This window comes from Pan troglodytes, chromosome 23 (genome assembly GCF_028858775.2).
Source record: "Pan troglodytes isolate AG18354 chromosome 23, NHGRI_mPanTro3-v2.0_pri, whole genome shotgun sequence".
NCBI classification, from domain to species: domain Eukaryota; kingdom Metazoa; phylum Chordata; class Mammalia; order Primates; family Hominidae; genus Pan; species Pan troglodytes.
The window spans coordinates 28,664,942-28,679,527 of record NC_086016.1 but is presented as its reverse complement, the minus strand read 5'-3'; the positions used below and the strand labels follow the sequence as shown (position 1 = coordinate 28,679,527).

The following is a 14,586-nucleotide window of genomic DNA, read 5'->3' as shown; positions in this document are numbered from 1 at the left end:
GGAGCTTTACATGCACTAATTATCACTTTCTGTTTTTGTTTTTCTGAAAACAACTCTCTTAGATCAGTACTGTCATTATCCCCAATCTACAGATGGAAAAATTGAGGTGTAGAGAGGTGAAGCAACCTGCCCTCGGGCCCATACCTAAGAAGTAGCAAAGTGGAGATTTGGATCCTTGAAGTTTTTACTCCAGAGCTTTCATTTTAAGAAATTGCAAAAAAGTTATTAAGTACAGAGAGAAACATTTTCCCTGTAATAATTTGAAATTAAGGTGACCATTTGATGCCTTATCCCCTGCCAAATACATTGATTTACTTTCCAACAAACAAGAACATCCTCTGATGTAACTTACAGGCAACCATGAAAATCAGGAAATTAACACGGACACATCATTACCATGGCATCATAGGCCCCATTTAAACTTTTCCAACTGTCCCTGTAACTTCCTTTCAAGCAAAAAGATCCAGTTCAGAATCATGTGTTGTGTTTAGTTGTCATGCCTCTTTGGTCCCCTCCAGTTTGGAACAGTTCCAGGGTCTATCTTTGATTTTCATGACCTTGGCACTTTCTAAGATTACAGTTTTGTATACAGCATGTCTCTTTACGTGGGTTTGTCTGATATATCCTCATGATTACATCCAGGTTATGGATCTTCAGCAGGAATATCACAGGGGTGATGTTGCAATCTTCTCAGGGCATCCTATCAAGTGCCACATAACTTCACTTTGTCCCATTCCTGACAATGCAGACTCTGATCACTAAATCAGAGCCTGCACTCTTAACTACTCCATGACAGTCCACAAAGGTCCCTTCTTCAGAAGCCACAAAGTGAGTTCCATTTGGTGAAGTAAATCCACTAGCATCAGTCCCTCATGATCAAAGTAATTGCAGCTCCATAAAATCTGCTGTAAAGCCATAAACATAGCTACAGAAAAGCCAAGCTTACGTACGCTTTTGGCTTTTGGGCTACAGACAGATGTAAATACATTCAGGCACAGACTAAAAACACTTTTCTCCTTTGTTTCCCTTACTCTGCTCCTGGCAGGGCTTGTAGTCTGTTAGACCCTCTCTCCCAGCCTTCAATGCTAAAACCACATTTTCCATTTCTTTCCTGAGTACATACTATGTGTCAGGCACAATGATTCTACATGTCACTCGGAATACAGAGATCATTAAGACACAGTCATCATTCCTAAGCAGCCCACATTTAACTGGGTACACAAAAATTGTTGTTTAATTCTTAACAACTACTTGATGGTAGACTTAAGTATTTGACTCCAAGTCCCGTGCTCTTTTTACATTCCAACAATTGCCTCTTGAATCTTTTCATCACATAGAGCAGAGAGAGAAAAATTAAGCAAAAATTAATAGCTAACACTTCTTCAGCACCTACTGTTACCAGGTACGGTTTTCATTGCCTACAGTTTTATCTTATTGAATCCTTAACCATTTTGCAGAAGAGAAAACAGGCTTAGATGTAATGACTTGCCCAAGGTCCACAGCTGCTAAACTGCACTCAAGGTTGGAACTCCAGAGCCTGTGGACACTTAAATGTCTACAAGGAGTCCTTGGGCTAGTGAGGGCTTCCCAGGGAGGGCCCATGACTGTTCTGCTCATTGTATCACATTGGCCTAGCACAGGTGAGGGGCACTCAGTATATTTTAATTAGATCAATGAATAAATTAATGAATTTACCAACCTGCTGGAAAAGAAAAGAATGGAAACAGCTCCTGGAGAGAATACTTGGGAACTCTAGAGTTTGCCCATTCATTCCTTCATTCCCTCTTAAACTCCTGCATAAAGGCCACTGCCCTGTGCCCACGACGGTGCTTATACCGAGAGCGTCAAAGATACAGGAATCACAGTCTTGACCTTCATTATTCCCATTTGAATGCTGTGTCCCAGGCCCCTTATTGTCTCACAGTATTTACCACAACTACCGTATGGGCTAATCCTACATCTCTATTTTACAGATTTACAATCTCAGAGTGGTAAAGTCTCCTTAGGCCAAGGTGGCTCAGCGGATTCCACACCAGTCATCACAGGCTGAGCGTCACAGTACAAAGCAGGAGCGGCAGGGAGGCCGATTCCGCGGGGAAACCACTCCCCAGCTATTCTAGGCCTTGCAAATCCACCCCTCCTATCTAAGATCCCAGCCGGCCGCTCTGCAGCCATATCCGCCGTAGCGTCCCACGCTGCCCTGGCAGCTAGCAGGACATCCGCTGTCGACTAACGTCATTTCCGGCGCGCCGGCCACGGTGCTTCCGGGTTCTGGGGTAGGAGCGGCGTCTTCTCGCGCGGATTGTGAAGCTGAATTTGGTACGCTGGACCCTCGGACAGTTGAGCACGGCTGGCCACAAGGGGACTCAGCGCCAGTGGGAGTAGGGACGAAGGCTCAGGGAAGGCGAGCTTCGGTCCAAGCCGTTGGGGTGTGGGGAGGGGAATCCATTTCGTAGACAGCTCTGCCGAGGCACGGAGAGGGGCGGTGCTGCTTGGGGTCAACTGGGATTTAGGGCTTGGGTTCATTTAAGAACCTGAGCCTCCTTCACCAAACCTAGACAGCAAGAGAGAGACAAGCCCGAGGCCTGACTTCTAGCACTCCTGAGTTTGAGCCCTATGAGCAGTGGAACCTAGGGTAAGTTACTAACTTCTCTGAACCTCCTTTTTCTTATCTGAAGCGTGAAAACTAACGGTACCTACCTTGCAGAAGTGTCTTGATGCAGACAGTTGATAATCGGTCTCAAGCGACCAGCATGTACCTAGCATCTACTGATAAAGGCTTCATAACTTGTGACTACTCAGGGCTTATTACCATTTACTATGCCCACGCAGGCAGTGGTATTATTTAACTTTATGTATTTGAGATTCCCCGTCTTTTCTGAAAATCCTTCTGTCCTAAACACTCCTGGAAGAGGTTGGGACCCGTTGCACCCAACCGGTGCACCAGTGAGTAGAAGAAGGCAGAGATAACGTTTTGCCAGAGGTGACCAGAGTTTGACACTGCCTGTGGAAGTAGTGAACTCCGTGTGCCTTAAGGCCGCTTTCAGCAAGACAAGAATCACAATTGCTGTCACCTATGGAGTGTATTATTGTATAGTGCACCATGCTTGGCGCTTCACGTGCATTTAATTCTCATACACTGGGTATCTGATAGAGTTGAATTTGAACTCAGGCTTCGATTTTAGCCTGCCTGATTTTACAGTCACTTTGCTAAGTTTACTCCCTAGTCCCATAATAATAATGATGATTGTGATGGTAAATACTGAGTGTCAACTTGATTGGATTGAAGGATACGAAGTATTGATCCTGGGTGTGACTATGTGGGTGTTGCCAAAGGAGATTAACATTTGAGTCTGTGGGTGGGGAAAGGCAGACCCACCCTCAATCTGTGTGGGCATAATCTAATCAGCTGCCAGCACGGCAAGAATATAAGCAGGCAGAAAAATGTGAAAAGAGAAAGCCTACATCTTTCTCCCGTGCTGGATGCTTCCTGCCCTCGAACATTGGACTTCAAGTTCTTCAGCTTTGGAATTTGACTGGCTCTCCTTGCTCCTCAGCCTGCAGACAGCCTATTGTGGGACCTTTTGATCGTGTGAGTTAGTAGTTAATAAGCTCCCCTTTATATATGTATGTCTATTCCATTAGTTATGTCGCTCTAGAGAACCCTGACTAATACAATGATTAATCTAATCATGGGACTAAAGTAGAAGCTATCGTTTCTTGAGCACTTATTTTGAACTCATTGAATTTGCTTTGTAAGCCTTCTCTAAGGTTGGTATAGTAGTTAATCCCAATTTAAGAAAGACAACTGAATCTGGTCACCCAGCTACTGTGGGGTAGATTCTCTATATCAATCCCTGGACATCTGACTATTAAAATAGTGTTCATAATTACTACAGTCTTTCAGCTCATCAGAAGAAATTCATGTTTTGTGAGGAAAACTGAAAATTTTGTTTCATCAAGTAATGTATTTCAAAAAGCATATTCTAAAAAAAATCACTCTCCTAGGACCACCAAGGATCCAGATATAATTCTTTCCTCAGTAACAGAAAAAAGAATCTGGGATCTAAGAAGATACCTACTCATTTTCTAAGGTAATAATGTACAAAATAACCTACTTAGTTATTTTTGTGTGGTTTGTGTATGTGTGAATATGTGTGATATTTATGATATTGACTGGGACAAGGAGATATGTACTTTTAAAGAATCATAGACTGTTAGGAATAGTATTTTGTTCACCTGTTTTAATACTGATTGTTATCTAAAAGTAGGTTTTTAATATCTTCTTTATTGAATAGTAATGCCAACTTTAATGGACTTTGAATTTGGAGAAAGTTCTGAAAGCAGCAAGGAATAGAGACTCACAAGGAATCCTTCGACTGCTGCCCCCAGGACTTACGGCCTGTGCTCTTTTTGTCTCTTCCTTTAGTGACTGGCCATGTCATTGTCCCACTTATACCGGGATGGGGAAGGCCGCATTGATGATGATGATGACGAGCGGGAGAACTTTGAGATCACTGACTGGGATCTCCAGAATGAGTTCAACCCCAACCGACAGCGCCACTGGCAGACCAAGGAAGAAGCCACCTACGGGGTGTGGGCAGAGCGAGACTCGGATGATGAGAGGCCCAGCTTTGGAGGCAAAAGGTATTGCCTGGCATGGGGGCTGCTTCACCTTGCTTTAGGGAAGACGGGGAAGATGGACAGGGAGTGGAGGAGATACCCTGATAAGTATACTTCTCACCTGGCCTTGTTGAGACTGTTAGCTGTGACATCATCTCGAGAGGTCTGGTTTCCTCTTTAGGCTAGAGTGCTGCTCTTTCACTGATTTATTCTATTTATTATTATTATTTTTTGAGACACGGTTTCACTTTGTTGCCCAGGTTGGAGTGCGGTGACGTGATCTTGGCTAGCTGCAACCTCCACCTTCCAGGTTTAAGTGATTCCCATGCCTCAGCCTCCCGAGTAGCTGGGATTATAAGCAAACGCCACCACCTCCAGCTAATGTTTGTATTATTAGTAGAGACGGGGTTTTGCCATGTTGGCCAGGCTGGTCTTGAACTCCTGACCTCAAGTGATCCACCCACCTCAGCCTCCCAAAGTGCTGGGATTACAGGCGTGAGCCACCACGCCTGGCCTCACTGATTTAATTATCAGTGTTTATTAAGCGATTGCTATGTATTAGGCCTGTGCTATAGACCCATTCTTGCCTTCCTAGAGCCCAGACATTAGAAGATGGAAATAGGCATTAACAACTCAGATGATCAAACTTGTGACTGTGATGTAGGACATGAGGGACATGAGGACATGAGGGAGAACACATTTTAGGGCATTTCACCTATTCTGAGAGGTCAAGGAAGATTTCTGTGGAGAAAAGTGACCCTTAAGCTGATATGACTGACAGAAGGTAACTACGGTGGTAGAAGAAGTCCCGATATGCAAAGGCCCTTGATGGGAAGCATCACGGTATCCACAAGGATATGAAAGGCTTGGGGGCTGGAGCAGAGAGGGGGAAGGGTAGCATAGTGTGTGTGATAGAGAGGGTGTGATGTGGGGCTGGGTTATGTTTTGAGAAGACCCTTTTGCTGGTGTGCTCAATAGGCATGGAGCCACAGTGGAAGACTGTGAGGAGGCCAAGCCAGTGGTCCCTGCACAGGGAGTGGAGGACTGGTCTAGGATAGTGGTGGGCGATGAGGATTCAGGCTGCACGTCTTCTCCCCAGCACAAGGTTATGTGTGCCCTGGCTGAACCTCACTCAACCAGGGTGTGCCAGGTTGGGGGTTTTTTCCTCCGTGGCCTCACCTGTGGCCTCTAGGCTCTATCCTATTGAGAGTGTGCCTTTTTCTTTTTCTTTTTTTTTTTTTTTTTGAGATGAAGTCTTGCTCTGTCGCCCAGCTGGAGTACAGTGGTTCAATCTTGGCTCACTGCAACCTCTGCCTCCTGGATTCAAGCGATTCTCCTGCCTCAGCCTCCCGAGTAGCTGGGACTACAGGCACGTGCCATCATACCCAGCTAATTTTTGTATTTTTAGTAGAGACGGGGTTTCACCATGTTGGCCAGGATCTCTTGACCTTGTCATCCGCCTGCCTCGGCCTCCAAAAGTGCTGGGATTACAGGCGTGAGCCACCACACCCAGCTGAGAATGTGCCTTTTTCAAAGGAGGCTGGGGGAGAAAGAGTATAGAGATTAGTCCAAACTTCTCATCCACAAGGAAGTCTGAAAGTGGATGACAAATAGATCAGGGAACAAGAATTGCATAATCATAAGATAATAATAATAGCTAACATCTCTTGGCTGCTTACTTGTCCTGGCTATTTCATAAACCTGGATTAATTTTCCTTATGAGAAAGGTACCATTATTGTCCCCATTTTACAGATTAAGAGACTGAGGCTAATGGTCAAAAAAACTAGGCAGAGGCTAAGCTAGAATTGGAACCTGGACCTATCTGACTCTAGAGTTTGGGATCTAAATCACTAAGTTATATTACAATTTTAGGAAAAAACTCCCTAAATTCTGTTGTTGCCCTGAGGGTGTTGAATTACTAGGTTGGTCATTTTACAAGGCATCACTTTATTTGCTGTATTCCCAGGTTTTCTTTTTTTCTTTGAAACACAGTCTCTGTTACCCAAGCTGGAGTGTGCAGTGGCGTGACCTCAGCTCACTGCACCCTCTGTCTCCTGGGTTCAAGTGTTTCTCATGCGTCAGCCTCCTGAGTGGCGTGGGATTACAGGCGTGTGCCACCACACTCAGCTAATTTTTTGTATTTTTATTAGAGATGGGATTTTGCTATGTTGGCCCAGCTGGTCTTGAACTCCTGGCCTCAAGCCTCCCAAAGTGCTGAGATTATGGGCATGAGCCGCTGTACCTGGCTCCAGGGTTTTTTATTGTAATTTTTTCTTTTTTAAACCACACAGTACAAATATATCAATTTTATTTTATACAAAAAAGACCTGAGGTTAATGGCTTAATGTAAGTACTTGAAGCAGTCAGAGTTTAAATCAATGTATTTCATTTTATAGAGTTAATTTCTTATTTCTTAGGGGACTTTAGTGTAATTTTCTTTTCTTTTTTTTTTTTTGGAGACAAGGTCTCACTCTTTTGCCCAGGCTGGGGCACAGTGACATGATTATAGTTCACCGCAGCTTCAACTTCCTGGGCTCAAGCAATTCTCCCATCTCAGCTTCCCATGTAGTTAGGACCACAGGCTTGCACAACCATGCCTGGCTAATTTTTATTTATTTTTTTTATAGAGACGAAGTCTCATCATGTTGCCCTGGCTGGAAATTTTCACATTCAAATAAATTTAATGGCTAGGAGCTTTTTCTAAGTTTGATTAATATAATTGTTACATGGTTTACATTCATATAATCTTTCAATGGGTTTTATTTATGATTTTCCATCAAAATTTTTGCTCCTGTTGGATTTTTGTACTTGAAATAGTTTTCAAAACAATTGCTTTTTATGATAAATTAATTTTTTAAAATGTAGGAAAATTGTATTATCACATCATATTTTGAATTTGTAATCAACCCTACATTGATGTGATAACTCTTCAGCCGTAGAGGGATATGTCAGGTAAAATGTTAAATGTGACTACAGGAAGCCAAATCTGGGGTCCTTTGGATTTTTTGACACATTAAAAAATGTGTTACTTTTTTAAAAAACCTCCCATGAGATTCACTCTAAGGAGTCTTCAAGCACGTAGTTTCTGCAGAAGGATCGCTGCAGAGAAAAGAGTTCTTTACCGACCTGGTGGGGCCTTGTTTCTGTGCCTACAGGGCCCGTGACTACTCTGCGCCAGTCAACTTCATCAGCGCAGGGCTCAAGAAAGGGGCAGCGGAGGAGGCAGAGTTGGAAGATTCTGATGACGAAGAGAAACCTGTTAAGCAGGACGACTTTCCTAAGGATTTTGGACCAAGGAAGCTAAAAACGGTAGAGTCTTTATTGCAGGATTGTGACCCTAGGAATATCCTTCAAAGGTCATTGTGGCCCAAGCATTTTCTAGCCAGGGAGAAACTCATCTGGAGTGAATTTCGTGAGTGTCTCCTTTTGGTGGCAGGTTTCTGTGAGTTGTGAAGTGTGTAGTGCAGTCTCTTCCTTCCTGACACACACATTTTTGGTTCATATGACACTTTTCATAGTGCTGTATAACTTAGGCCATTTTCCTGTTGGCCAAGCTTTCTTAGATTTTTCTTCTTTTTGTTTTTCCATTAACTAAGCTTTGATTTTTCTTCTTTGCAGGGTGGCAATTTTAAGCCCAGCCAGAAAGGTTTTGCAGGAGGAACCAAATCTTTCATGGACTTCGGCAGCTGGGAAAGACACACAAAAGGAATTGGACAGAAGCTTCTTCAGAAGATGGGCTACGTCCCTGGACGGGGCCTCGGGAAGAATGCACAAGGTATTGCACCTTTGTCGTCTTGCATGATGGAGGAGGGCAGGCAGAGGGAAGGAGAGGGGTGTTGGGAGAGGAGGTTTGCTTTTCCCTTTTAAAAGCACTTTATCTCTCCAGCCTGGTTTGCCAGCACAAGACATTTGCGCTCCTAAGCTACCTTGCTTTATCAAAGCTCAAGTTAAATAAGTAATTGTTTCAACAGCAAGGAAAGGGTTAGGGTCTAAAACAGGCTGCAAACAGGTTGAAAACAGGCTTTTTTTCTGGTCCTGACCAGTGCTTCTAAAAACAAAAATGAGGCTGGGTGTGGTGGCTCACGCCTGTAATCCCAGCACTTTGGGAGGCCAAGGCGGGTGGTGGATCGCTTGAGGTCAGGAGTTCAAGACCAGCCTGACGAACATGGTGAAACCCCGTCTCTACTAAAAATACAAAAATCAGTTGGGTGTGGAGGCATGTGCCTGTAATCCCAGCTACTCAGGAGGCTGAGGCAGGAGAATCGCTTGAACCCAGGAAGTAGGGGTTGCAGTGAGCCGAGATCACGCCACTGCACTCCAGCCTGGGCAACAGAGCGAGACTCCATCCCTGAATAAATAAATAAATAAATAAATAGAATAAATAAAAACAAAAATGAATTAGTTGCTAATATTTAAAAAACAGACAATTTCACCTAAAATTCTAGATTTTGCCTGGCAGTAGTTAGTTGAGGCAAGTGAGAACTGCTCCTGGGACGATGGACATGGCCTTCTCTTGGAGGCAGTCTCCATTACCCCCTGTTGTCTTCCACCCCAACCCACAGGAACTTTTCTTGGTCCCAGAGTCATTTGAGTTTGCCATCCCTACTCACAAGGGTTTTAATTTTGTGGAAATAACCCCTATTTGTCCTTCAGGAATATCGGTAAAACATTGTGCGTAGTTTTTGTAATAGCTAGAGCCATATGGCTATAAAACTGGCTGAGCAAATCCTGCATTGGTTACTTCCATCTTCCTCTAGTAGCCCAGTCTCCTCCTGTCTTCTCATGGCCAGCCCCATTGAGACACAGCCCCTGTCACACTGTTACCTTCTTGAGACCAAAGCCTCTCAAACCAAACAGTTGGATTCTTCCTACAGGAACATTTCCCCCTCTTCTTGAGCTATTTCCTATGCATGATTGCCAAGTAGATATAATCAAATGTATCCTACGTATTCAAATTCCAGTCTCTAAATAATAATAATAACATTATTATTTTTTGAGACAGAATTTCACTCTTGTCACCCAGACTGGAGTGCAGTGGCACGATCTCAACTCATCTGCAACTTCCACCTCCTGGGTTCAAGTGATTCTCCTGCCTCAGCCTCCCGAGTAGCAGGGATTACAGGCACCCGCCACCACGCCCAGCTAATTTTTGTATTTTTGGTAGAGACGGGGTTTTACTGTGTTGGCCAGGCTGGTCTCGAACTCCTGACCTCAAGTGATCCATCCTCCTCGGCTTCCCAAAGTGCTGGGATTATAGGTGTGAGCCACTGCGCCCGGCCTCTAAATAATCATTAAAGTGAAATCCAGGTTATGTGTTGAAAACATTAGGTACATGAAAAATACATGAACTTGAGTAAAGATACACTGAATGAGAATGAGGGGACAGTTTTTTTGCTTTTTTTTTGATACAAAGTCTCACTCTGTTACCTAGGGTAGAGTGCAGTGGCATGGCATGATCATAGCTCACTGCAGCCTCAACCTCCTGGGCTCAAGCCTGCCAAGTAGCTGGGACCACAGGCACACTCTGCTGTGCCTGGCTAATTTTTTCTTTTTTTGTAGATGGGGTCTTACTATGTTGCCCAGGCTGGTTCAAGACCTTGGCCTCCCAAAGTGCTAGGATTACAAGCATAGCCACCACATCTGGCCCAGGGATAGCTCTTATTTAAGACTTCAGTGGAACTAAATGGAAGGGGGGCAGGGATGGAAAATTTGGAGTCAGGGGAACGTCTTCATTGAAATGTTGTGGTCCTATTCGTAAACTCTTTTATGAGAAAAACTACATTTATTTCCAGGGCTTAAACTTGTTATAAAAAAGTTAAACATAGGAGATAGGAACTCCTAAGTAAAATGTGTGAGGAGTCTTATATTAAATTGCAGCTTCACTTCAGTCAGAATCAGTATAGTATCGGAATTATTGCATTTTCCCTAATAGAGGCTCCCAAAGAAGTGAAGCGTAGAATTTAGTGTGCTGGAGTTCTCAGTTATAAATGTAGTGTTCTGTTTTCTTCCTGTCCACTAAACAATCCAAGTGGAAATGGAAATCTATTTGGGATATAAATAAACTAGTCAGCAGACTGTTCTGTGGTAGCATAAATGCTCATAAGTTTCAAATCACAAGGGACAAGAGTAGTGTTCTGAGGGCAGAGAATAGCTCTCCTTCCTGAGTAGCATGTTACTTTGTGGAAGGAGCAAGAAACTGTCATTTCACTGAGTGGCTGATTCACATACATGAATTGCTGTGATCGTAAGACTCTCTTGTTTTTGCTGAAATTCCTCAGGTATCATTAACCCAATTGAAGCCAAGCAGAGAAAGGGAAAAGGTGCTGTGGGGGCTTATGGATCCGAGCGCACCACTCAGTCCATGCAAGACTTCCCTGTGGTTGACTCAGAGGAAGAAGCTGAAGAGGTAACTGGAAGTCAGGAGACATGGGTGGATGGTGTCCTGTCCATTTCGAATGGCTGTTCATTTATCCCTTCATTCTGTTAGTCCTCAGATGTTTATTGTACATGTACCATATGCCAGGTACTGGGCTGAAGGCTGGGTGCACCATGATGAGAGGGCTAGGGTGGACAGAGAGTAAACAAGCAGCTGTGGTGTGGAAGTGGCAGTTGAAATGGCAGAAGGTGCTAGGAGCTGCCTAGACAGAAAATAAGGTTGGGGGTTGGGAGGTGGTGTTGACCTACTTTTATAAATAGACTGGTCAGGGAAACCTTTTGGGAAAGGAAACATTTCAGTTGAGACTTGGCAGAAGGGTGAGCTGACAAGCCAGAGGACACTGAGAGGCTCTGAGCTTGGTGGTTAAGAAACCATAAAGGAAGCCCTTGCGGTGGGAGGGCGGTACACAAAGCAGAGGGGAAGGAAGTGCATTCAGAGGGGTGGGTGGTCCACAAGACAGCCATGACAGCCATTTTTAGGTGCTCAGGTTTCATCCCAAGTACAGCAGGGAGCCATCTGCTGGCAGCTGTGTGTCCCTTTTCCCCAGTGATAGAAAGGGCCAGCTCTCTTGATTGAAGTATTACTCTTTTCCCGTTTGAATTTATGGGGGAAAGCAGGATGCTGCAAAGAAACATGTTACTCTTCATGTCACTGACCTTTTGATGAAAGAGTTATTTGATAAATGTGGGATTGACCACTGTGAGTCAGGGGTTCTCAGAAGCCTACAGGTGCCAGGCACACCACAGAAGCAAGTAAGATGAGCCAGGTGCTAGACAATAAAGAGTGGTGGGGACTGTGGCACAGAGGTGAGGCTGTAGTCTGTCTAGAAGGTAAATCTTTATTCAGCTCTAGGTGATTGTTGCTTATGAGGATGTGGGCTCAGTATTGCCTGATCCTCTGATTTTCCCAAAGTAGCCAGATGTCTAGATACTTTTAGAGAAAAAATGACAAGTCTTAACCAGTATGAGAAAAACATAGTGACAACCCCAAAACCAACTTCTGTGGGCTGGACTCTACTACCGTCACACTAAGAAAGTTTACGAATTTGTGTTCGTAAACAGGCCGTATTCAGAGCCGTCCTGGGCTGCGGGTTGGACAAGCTTGCCTTAGCTCCTCCTGTAGAAAGGTTTTGCAGACCCTGATTATAAGAGATACCTTTGCTTTGAGAGTTAGGGCCTGCTTATTTATCTTCATTTTAAAGTTAGAAACAAGGTTTTATGTACTTAAAAAATCCTTCACATTGCATTTCTAAGTTTTACATGAGGTACATTTAAAAGTAGTATAGTGCCTGCCCATAGTAGATGCTCAATAAATGTTGCTTCCTTTATCTTTATTTTTGTTTCTCCCTCCCATCTGGTGCACCTGCCTTCTGAACCTCATTATTTGTAAGAGGGCGAATGGGGTCAAGGAGTATCATTAGATAGTTTTGGTGTCTTACAGGTGCATCCTTTCCTTCCTTCATATAGAGCTTGTAAATAAATCTAAGACAGTGAATGGTGACATCTGCTAATGGTCTCAGCTACCTCACCTGTGGTAAAAAGTGGTTGTTCCTTGCTGCATCTGACTGTATTCTTCTGGTTCAGGAGTTTCAGAAGGAGCTGAGCCAGTGGAGGAAAGACCCAAGTGGAAGCAAGAAGAAGCCCAAATACTCTTACAAGACCGTGGAAGAGTTGAAGGCCAAGGGCAGGATTAGCAAGAAGCTCACTGCTCCCCAGAAGGAACTTTCTCAAGTCAAGGTACAGGGGCCCTTGGACACCTGGTACAGGATCCACACCCCAGAAATAATCACTGAACATGTTCGAGGGTTTTTTGGATCTTTTAGCTAGGCTTTTTCTTTTCTTTTTTTTTTTTTGGTACCTTGCTTTTCTCACTTATTTATAGGAGTGTAATGAATAGGAACATGCTCACATAGTATTAATATCATGTTCCTATTCATTACACTCCCATATTTAGTAATAGTTACCAAGTTCCTTCTCTGCTAGGCACTCTTCACGGCACTACACTGGTAAACCAAATGATGTTCCTGTGTTTCTGGAGCTTACATCAGTGAATTTAATAACATTCTTGTTGTTAAAAACTCAGTGCAAAGTGTTTATAATGAGCACGTAATTCCAGAGAGTGGCTGTGCTGTATTATTTGATCCTACCTCCGTTGTTAGACATTTAGCTTTTATCTGGTTTAGTTTGGGTTTTTGGCTGGTTAGTTTGTATATAAAACTTTGTTTCAGACATTTTTTAAGGATAGACATGTACATGTGCAATCACCATGTTGAATACAAAAGTACTTAAGGCATTTAAATACTCAGAAGGTTGTATTAACTCTCTCTGACCAGGAGGGCAGGAGAGAGTCCCCAGGGCTCCTTAGCCAGCATTGAGTATTTTCTTTTTTTAAGGTAGATTAAATTTTCAGCCACTGTTACGTGCATGTAGTGTATTAAGTTTTCCATTACTTGGCTGGGCATGGTGGCTCACGCCTGTAATCCCAGCACTTTGGGAGGCCTAGGCGGGCAGATCACGAGGTCAGGAGATCGAGACCGTCCTGTAACATGGTGAAATCCCGTCTCTACTAAAAATACAAGAAATTAGCCGGATGTGGTGGTGGGCGCCTGTAGTCCCAGCTACTCGGGAGGCTGAGGCAGGAGAATGGCATTTACTCAGGAGGCGGAGCTTGCAGTGAGCGGAAGTCGTGCCACTGCACTCCAGCCTGGGAGACAGAGCGAGACTCCGTCTCAAAAAAAAAAAAAAAAAAAGTTTTCCATTACTTTTCCAAGTAGTCAAAGAACAGTGGTGACAGTTGCCTGTTGTCATTTGCTGTAGGATATGTAGTGTGTCATAGACCTCAAAGAAAGCCTTTAGTGGGGTTCTCAAATGTGCTGTTATCTGGACGACCTGATAAGAAATACGGGTGTCTAGGTGCCTCCCAGGAATTGAGTCTAGACTGAACCTCAGGACTCTTTTTTTTTTTTTCCTCCAGTGAGTCTAAAGCTGGTGGTTCATGGATCACACTCTTACTTAAAAAGTGGTGATGAATCATTCTGTTTCAGAAGTGCAGTCCATATTCACATTTCCTGTTTTCCTAAAATATTGGAATTAGCTCATTGTCTAGGTTGCCTTTGTTCAGTTAGCCTTTTGTATATTTTATTTTGTTTTAAAATTAAAAGGCCGGGCGCAGTGGCTCACGCCTGTAATCCCAGCATTTTGGGAGGCCGAGGCGGGCGGATCACAAGGTCAGGAGATTGAGACCTTCCTGGCTAACACAGTGAAACCCCGTCCCTACTAAAAATACAAAAAATTAGCCAGGTGTAGTGACGGGCGCCTGTAGTCCCAGCTACTCAGGAGGCTGAGGCAGGAGAATGGCGTAAACCCAGGAGGCGGAGCTTGCAGTGAGCTGAGATTGTGCCACTGTATTCCAGCCTGGGCAACAGAGCGAGACTCCGTCTCAAAAAAATAAATAAATTAATTAAATTAAATTAAATTAAATTAAATTTAAAAAACTTTGTTATTACAATAGCAGTGTGTAGTACATT

At 43.8% G+C, this 14,586-nt stretch overlaps 1 protein-coding gene and 1 long non-coding RNA gene across 2 annotated transcripts in view; one reads left to right on the top strand and one right to left on the bottom strand.

The window, feature by feature from the left end:
• Positions 1 to 166: 166 nt before the first annotated feature.
• On the bottom strand, positions 167 to 2,224 carry LOC107970385 (uncharacterized). Its single transcript, XR_001712943.4, has 2 exons — positions 1,700 to 2,224; positions 167 to 1,322 (listed from the first exon to the last, which is right to left on the bottom strand). It is a non-coding gene; the product is annotated as an uncharacterized LOC107970385 (long non-coding RNA).
• Positions 2,225 to 2,257: 33 nt separating this feature from the next.
• Positions 2,258 to 14,586, top strand: part of TFIP11 (tuftelin interacting protein 11) — a gene marked incomplete at its 5' end in the record, with an annotated part of 20,482 nt that continues 8,153 nt past the window's right edge. The window contains 8 exon segments of the mRNA NM_001080152.1: positions 2,258 to 2,340; positions 2,559 to 2,635; positions 4,009 to 4,094; positions 4,430 to 4,647; positions 7,780 to 7,933; positions 8,243 to 8,399; positions 10,903 to 11,030; positions 12,644 to 12,796. Coding sequence (NP_001073621.1) covers positions 4,439 to 4,647; positions 7,780 to 7,933; positions 8,243 to 8,399; positions 10,903 to 11,030; positions 12,644 to 12,796 — 801 coding nt within the window.